This window comes from Beta vulgaris, chromosome 8, assembly GCF_026745355.1.
Source record: "Beta vulgaris subsp. vulgaris cultivar EL10 chromosome 8, EL10.2, whole genome shotgun sequence".
Classification (NCBI taxonomy): Eukaryota; Viridiplantae; Streptophyta; class Magnoliopsida; order Caryophyllales; family Amaranthaceae; genus Beta; species Beta vulgaris.
In genome coordinates, this window is record NC_079209.1 from 58,536,268 (window position 1) to 58,544,264 (window position 7,997).

The 7,997-nt window shown below is 31.0% G+C and overlaps 1 protein-coding gene across 1 annotated transcript; it reads left to right on the forward strand.

Annotated features, from left to right (window-relative positions):
- Nucleotides 1–999: 999 nt before the first annotated feature.
- Nucleotides 1,000–7,745, forward strand: LOC104902195 (indole-3-pyruvate monooxygenase YUCCA2). Its single transcript, XM_010689893.3, has 4 exons — nucleotides 1,000–1,811; nucleotides 4,323–4,571; nucleotides 5,865–5,987; nucleotides 7,189–7,745. Exons 1-4 carry the CDS (start codon nucleotides 1,131–1,133, stop codon nucleotides 7,372–7,374), a joined length of 1,239 nt encoding a protein of 412 aa, XP_010688195.2. The 5' UTR covers nucleotides 1,000–1,130; the 3' UTR covers nucleotides 7,375–7,745.
- The last annotated feature ends 252 nt before the right edge of the window (nucleotides 7,746–7,997 follow it).

Genomic DNA, 7,997 nt, shown 5'->3' on the forward strand with positions numbered 1-7,997 from the left:
AAGTGCAACATTTGCATAGTGTTTACTATTCACAGTTTAAACTTTAATTAGCTTTCGTGATTTACATTTTAGGAAAAACATAGTCATGTGGGATCTTGTTAGATTCGTCTGAATGTGAATTTTTTTAATATCAACTTTTTATAATTTTTACTTATTGATAATTGAAGATATTAATGGTTAAAATAATGCATTGGCAAACGTGAAAACTAGAAGTGTTGCACTTATTTAGAAACAGAGGAAGTATTAGTTATCATTATTATCATTAATTATTATTATTATTAATTTATGATTATTAATATTATTTATGTATAACTATCATTTTAAAATGTCCAAAATACTATTGATATTATTCATTATTATTACTTATCATTATTATAATAATTATTTAATATTCATATTATTATTATTTAAATATTATTTATATATTTATTACATTTAATTTAATTCAATTCTGTTTAATACAATTCAGTTGAGTTTAGTTCAGCTTAATTCAGTTCAATTATTTTATACCGAAGACAACGCCCTAATTATTTTAAAAAATGTAGATGTCATCTAATTTAATTGTAAAGACTTATACCACGATAGTAACATAATTTTCATAATCTCGCATATATGATCTTTTGTGATTCTCTATACAACAATACTAAATAAACCTTTTCTTTTTATATACAACATTGAACTAAAACTGAAAACACCTATATATTTTAGAAACATGTCCCACAAAAACAGAAAATTACTTCTTTTGACCCCTTCACCATCATATAAATTGACAATCAATTCGACCTCCTCCTTAATTTCAACACAATAATCACAACTCTTCTCAAACATCCTCCTCTTTCTCCACCCTTCTTCATATAATAGGAGTCTTACATTAAAAAAAATTGAGTTTCCTAACCTCCTCTTTGTTTTCTTTTCTTCTTGTCAACTAAATTTCAAAATTAGGATAAGATTAAGAGTTTATTAATTGATTAATAAGAAAAAAAAATCCTAATTTTTGGATAACATAAAATTCCTATATACCCTCTTAATCCCCCCCCTCATAAAATCTATATTTTCTTCTAATTTATCCGTATAATAACCATCACTCCTAGTAGTAGGCTTGTAGCATTATAGAAGTATATACTCTAGTAATGGACCCCATTGTAGAAATGGAGGCTAAGCTAGCCCAAGACCCGCACCCGCAGTCGCCCTCGGCAAAGCGGGTGTGGGTCCCAGGCCCGGTGATTGTTGGTGCAGGCCCATCGGGCCTGGCGGTGGCGGCGTGCTTGAAGGAAAGGGGGATCCCTAGGTTGATCCTAGAGCGGGCCCAATGCTCGGGCTCGCTCTGGAAACACCGAACCTACGACCGGCTTAGGCTCCACCTTCCGAAGCAGTTCTGTGAGTTACCTCACCTCCCATTCCCACAAAACTTCCCTACTTACCCAAGTAAGGAGCAGTTCATCAGTTACCTTGACTCATACGCAACCCACTTCAACCTCAAGCCCCTCTTTGGGCGGGCTGTGGTTCGGGCCTGTTACGATACTCGAAACGAGCTGTGGCGGGTGCTGGTGGCGGGGCCGAAAAAAGAGGTGGTTGAGTATAGTTGCCAGTGGTTAGTGGTGGCAACAGGAGAGAATGCAGAGGCCTTTGTACCTGAGATTGAAGGAATTGAGGATTTTGTAGGGCCTATTATTCACTCAAGTGAGTATAAGAGTGGTACTGATTTTAGTAACAACAAGGTCTTGGTAGTTGGTTGTGGAAATTCAGGTATGGAGATTTGCTTGGATCTTTGCAATCATAATGCTTATCCTTCCTTGGTTGTTAGGGATTCTGTAAGCATTTCTATCTATCTTTTCAGCTTTAATTTATTCTCTTTTGCATAGCACGGTTTTCGATGAAGATTTGACTACCATCATGGATTTCTATATGATTGTTTTATGGTGTTTAGGTACTGTGATTAATGTGGTGGTATGGGAGATCAATTAATTAATTAATTGCTTTGATTTAGGTTTAAGAATGAGTTATAGCTCATATGGTGATTAGATGTTTGATTGAATTCAAATGTTATATTCATGTTTCTTAATTTTTGATCAAATTAAGGGTTGCATCAGTGGAATTATGTAATTGTTTTCCAGTAATAATTACGAATTATATACATTAGAGTCACTAGAAGAAAAGTCGCACATGCAAATGGTGTCGGATATCTCTACATATTTCCGAGGTTGTTGACTAATGTCTTCTATGGTGTTTGATTATCTTAAGTCTTTTTTTTCCTAGGTTGTCGGCTACTCCCTCCGTGATTTATTTCTTCCATTTTTGGTAGCTTTTTAACTCATCTTGGCTTCCTTATCGACAATAAATGTCCACTTGGTCTATTAATGTATCAATGTTTGTAATCAACATTTTTTCTCCTAACCCAAAAGGTTAATATATAAATAAATCGCTAATACAAACTACTTCTTCTTGCTTCATTAATCTTGTTACAATAAGCGAGAAGTTTTTTAAGTGATAGAGGACGATGTATATTTGAGAGATTATACTTATGGCACATAGATATAGCCAATTTTGATGTAGGTATGACAAGGTTGTTAAAGAATGTGAGGCACATAGTAAACATTTTTAACAACCATTTAGTTTATAAGATCAAGAAAATGTTATTAGGGTTTTGCCTTTGATTAGAAAAGATGATCAGCAGTGTTATGAGAGCTAAATTTTGTTTCCTCGGTGTTTCCTCCTTTTCTTTGTTTCATAGTTATGTTATCAAATGCTAATCTTTATCATTTTGATATTTACTTAGTCGGAAAAGAGGGACCATTTCATTTCATTCTTTTTTTGTTTGAAATTCTTTTTAATACTTTAATGTATCGAAATCTTGATTCTATATAGTAATATAAACAAAACTTTACTTAATTAGAAATATCATTAAGTCCAAATATATCGATTTCCTGAAAGTTAGATGATGAGTTTCCGTTTGTTAGTGGAATTAATTTCCATTAAGGTCATCTTAATATGAAATAATGAATACATGTTTCTTCTTTCTATTAGTATCATTTTTTTTCTCTCTTTTTATTAAATGACGCTCATGCACACCATATCTTGTCCTTTGAAAAAGACGACCTAATTAACAACTTGATTTTTTAAAAAAAATTGCTACAATCAATCATAGGCTTTAATTGTTAGCACTTTTTCAATCTTCTTTTAGATCTCTATTTATGTCAATATAGCTCACTTAGCTTTTCTTGGAGTTCGTTTGCATGCTCATACGTGTACTTGCTCGAATCTGCCTTGCACTTTTGTACTCGCAAAATTCGACTTTTTACCACGAAGTGGTGTTGTAAATTGCAAAATCACCCCCTCCCTTTATTTCCTTTACAAAAATTATTGAAAGATATGGTCTAATTTTAATATAAGAGTAGACATAGTCACTAAATAGATTAAATTAATCACCGAAAGAAATTAACTTAGTCACTGTTAAACTAATTTTCTTTTTAATATTGGGCTTATCATTGCCTAATTTTAATTTAAAAATAGGCGGTCTCTTACAAGACAAACTCTTTTCTTTAATACTCGAGCTATCATTTTTTTTAAAAATCCAAATTCTGGAGTTCGGGGCATATCATCTTATAGACAGGGATATTACTATCTCTTTATAAGTAATATTATTTACTTTTTGATTCTTAAATTCCTTAAGTTTTTTCTACTATACAATAAAGGGAGTACGTTTATATATTTGATAAAGTAATCAAACGATGTGTACACTTTGTTTTTCTTCTAATAAGTTGTTCAATACTATGCTGTATTTGTCTTTTACATTAGGTTATGTTTTCTTCACTTAAGGCTTTATAATAATCTTTATGATACAATATTGCATAATTTGATATTGGTATGCGCTGAACTTACTAGTGTGGTCTAGTCTAGCCTGATAAATATATGTTCTTAAAGGTGATATTTTTTATACATATAAACATCTAGTCTACAACAATCACTCTAATCTAGTGTGATTTGATAAAGTTTGGTCTAATTCTATCTTAAGAAGAAAAGGAAATAAGTTCTTGAAAATTTTGAAACGAACAACTTTTTACTTTTAGTCACCAATTTAATTTATAGCTACTTTTATTTATATATATATAGGTGCGAGGTCAGACCAGAAAACGATTTAGTTGAGAAATAAGAAGGATCGAGAGTCATAACACTTTTCACTTAGAGTCACAACACTTCTTTTCTAAAATCGTAACATTTCTCACATAAAATTGCATTCTCATGTGAACTTATGTATATATGTAATATGTATGCCTACTTTATCCAAGCTAATTCAACCTTCTTTCCCTTTCTTTTTTATTTAGGTACATATACTCCCACAACAAATGCTAGGAACTTCAACTTTTGGATTGTCAATGTGCTTGTTAAAGTGGTTTCCACTTAAGCTAGTGGATCAATTTTTGCTCCTAATCTCTCGTCTAATGCTTGGTGATACGGCTCAATTAGGAATAACTAGGCCCTCAATTGGCCCCCTTGAATACAAGAGCATCACAGGAAAGACACCTGTGTTGGACATTGGGACACTTGCTAAAGTCAAAACCGGGGATATCAAGGTTTTGTTTTTCTATACTTCCATCTTCAAATAATTGGTAATTTTTTCTTCCGTTTTAAATGCAACAAAGGATTATTTTATATCTCACAAAAAATATTAATTTATTGCATTTAAAACAAAACAGATAAAATATATATAAGTTTTGTAAAATTAAAAAATTAGTCAATTCGTACACTACCCACCTTCAAAATAACCAATGGGATTCAACCAAACATAATTGAAATAATATAATATATTCAAAATTGTCTATTAGAGACAGTTAGGCTGATTTTACACATAATGTCATACTAAGATTAGACTTGTAAATTATAGAAGTTATGATGTTGTTAAACATAACTCTTAAGTTATCTACAAATTAAACATTAGTTATGATAAATTTATGTGTCGTTATATGTGAATACAAGTTAGCTTTACTTTTTTGCGCACACCTCCTAATGCACATTTTTGAACTTAAATATCTTTCATTATATATTAGTAAAAATCATAATGATTGAATATTAATAATATATTAGTTGAGACGAATCAAAAAGACCCCACATAACTATATTTTTTCTTATAAATTGAAAAAAAAATGAGAAGATAAAAAAACAGCGAGAGAATCATATTAGCACTATTATTATCTGAAAGAGTTTTGGATATCATTGAACTTTTTTATCTGTTCTAAACATTTCGCACCAATCTGAGAAGCATCAAATTTCAAATAAGGTGTTTGATACTGTTGTAGCATCACATAATTAGGCTCCGTTTGGTAGGGCGTAAAATATTTTCAATGTAAAATGATTTTCATGGAAAACAATTTACAATGGAAAACACAATTCCAAAATTAGTTTTCCGTTGTTTGGTTCGATGTAAAAAAAATGATGAAATGAAAGGAAAATGAAAGGGAAAGTAAGGAGGTAGTGAGAGGAGTGTACAAGAGAGAGAAGGAAAATAGTTTTCCCTTCATTTTGAAAGGAAAATGGTTTTCCATCCTTGGGAGAGTAATTTTACCCCAAGGGAAAATGGTTTTACACTCTTTTGCCAACCAAACAATGTAAAACTGAAAATAGAGGAAAACAGTTTTCTGGGAAAACGTTTTACGCCCTACCAAACGGAGCCTTAATGTTTATCTAAGCTCTATATAATGCTACTAGTGTTTATTAAAGGATGATGGGAGTAATGAATGACATGGAAAACAATCATTTAATATGGTTTATATAGATATGAGTTAACGATCACAACATTCTTGGCATATTGTAAATTTATTATTCATGGTCCAAACTAGTACGAACTCCATTAAATCTCTTATACACAGGTTTTTCCGGGAATTGAAAGATTAACAAGTCAAGGGGTAGAGTTTGCGGATGGTAGAATGGAGAATTTTGACGCTATCATTCTCGCCACAGGTTTTAAAAGCAACGTACCATCTTGGTTAAAGGTATATACTCCCTTTGGTCTTATATTAGTTTACTCATCTTTTTTTACAGAAATTTAGGGGAAATAATGTCGCGAGTCATAGAAAGAAAAAGAAACTATTATTTTATATCAAAGTTGAATGTATGTGTGATGAAAAGTTAGTAGTTTAATTCCAAAAATAAAAACAAAATAAATATGTAAATCAATAAAGAACATCCCAAAAAATACGGGTAAACTAATAAAGACAGGAGGGAGTATAATATATGCATGTGCCCTCCCAATTCCTGTTTCAATATGAAGAGCTATTCCTGAATATTTGTCCATATGTCATCTTGCTAGAATATTTGTCCATATGTCATCTTGCTAGAATATTTGTCAAGCTACTATCTAACAAAATTGATAACACATTTAATAATAAAATTATAAAAAGAAATATGATTTTATTCTTATTATAAATTTAAAAATAATTTGGTGCCTCCCCTACATTCATTCATTTCTACACACAGGAAGTATGAAATCTGATATAATCTTAATTTTATTATAGTTAAATATGATAGTTAGGGCTAACCTTTGAGGATTAGTCATCATTATATTTACCCTTAGAGTTCCACTATTAATATCACTATCCTAATTAAATTACACACGATTTATATATATTGATACTCTTCCGTCACTCAGTGGGAAATCTAAACATACTATATTTGTCTTTTCATGGTTTTAAAAATATGGTTTAGACCATGAATATATTTCATAACACATTAATAAACAACGAAAAGTTGTCATTTTATGAATAAACGTTGAGTCAGGTCTAATGAATTCCCACTTACTGAAAACAAAAAGGTTAAATTTGTCAAGTTTGACCTTCAAAAAATAGATGTTGCAACTAATAAGACAACAGATATAATATGTGATTATTTTTTATGTTTTTGGAAGAACATACATAATGCTATGATGCCTTAAATATGATGCTTGTGAACGATTTAACACATGTGTCACAATTCTGAACAAATTTGCCTTCCTATTCATAATTGTTATGTGTTCTCTCCTCGTGTTTGTGGATTGATCAACACATTATTCATCTTCATTTCGTGAATTGTAATATTGGTGAACCACGTAAAACTATGTGACTATATTCTCGTTTTTTTTTTATCTTTGATTTCATTTCTTTACAACACGTAAATATGTAACGATTTCTTTTTCCTCATGACTCTTGTGCCTTCTAGGAAAGCACTATGTTCTCGGAGAATGATGGATTTCCGGTGAAAACATTTCCGGGTGGATGGAAAGGCGAGAACGGGCTATATGCCGTAGGGTTTACCAAACAAGGCTTGCTTGGTGCATCTCATGATGCTATAAAAATAGCAGAAGATATCGATCGAGATTGGAAAACTAAGGCCAACAACCGATAATGCAACAAAAATCATTTTATTGAGTAAAAAAGTGGCAACTATTTTTGAAAAAGATGTTTAGAAATTAAGAAGTCTTAGGACTTCAATTATTTTTGTGTTGAAGTTAGATTTTCTTTAGTATATAGTGAGTGCATGTACATATGTGTATATACTCCTAAATGTGCCCTTGGAAGGCAAAATAGAGAGAGAGAGGGGAGGATAAATCATCAAAGTAGATTCATCTTAGGCTCAACTTAACACATATGCTTCAAGGCAATGGTGGTGAATTTCAAATGATATGGATGTATTGACTTTTGAATAAAAAAATTTCACTTTGCCTTAATCTGATATGAATTACTATATAAGAAAAAGTGGCCTAAGTTATTTTATAATTTTTTGGTTGAGTGAAGTTGATGTGTAACTTAGCCGATATTTTTTCAGTCACTTATTACTTGCCTCATTTCCTTTTTTGATGTCAAATTTTATGACTTTAATTGTAAGTTTGAATTTATATAAAAGCATTATTATTTGAAATATTGTTAGATACTCACCTGTTTTTTTTTTTCTTTCTCACTTCTTGTGTGTGTCTCCCAATACACATATTTAAACTTATATTTGTTTTATTATATATGAGTAAAAATTAT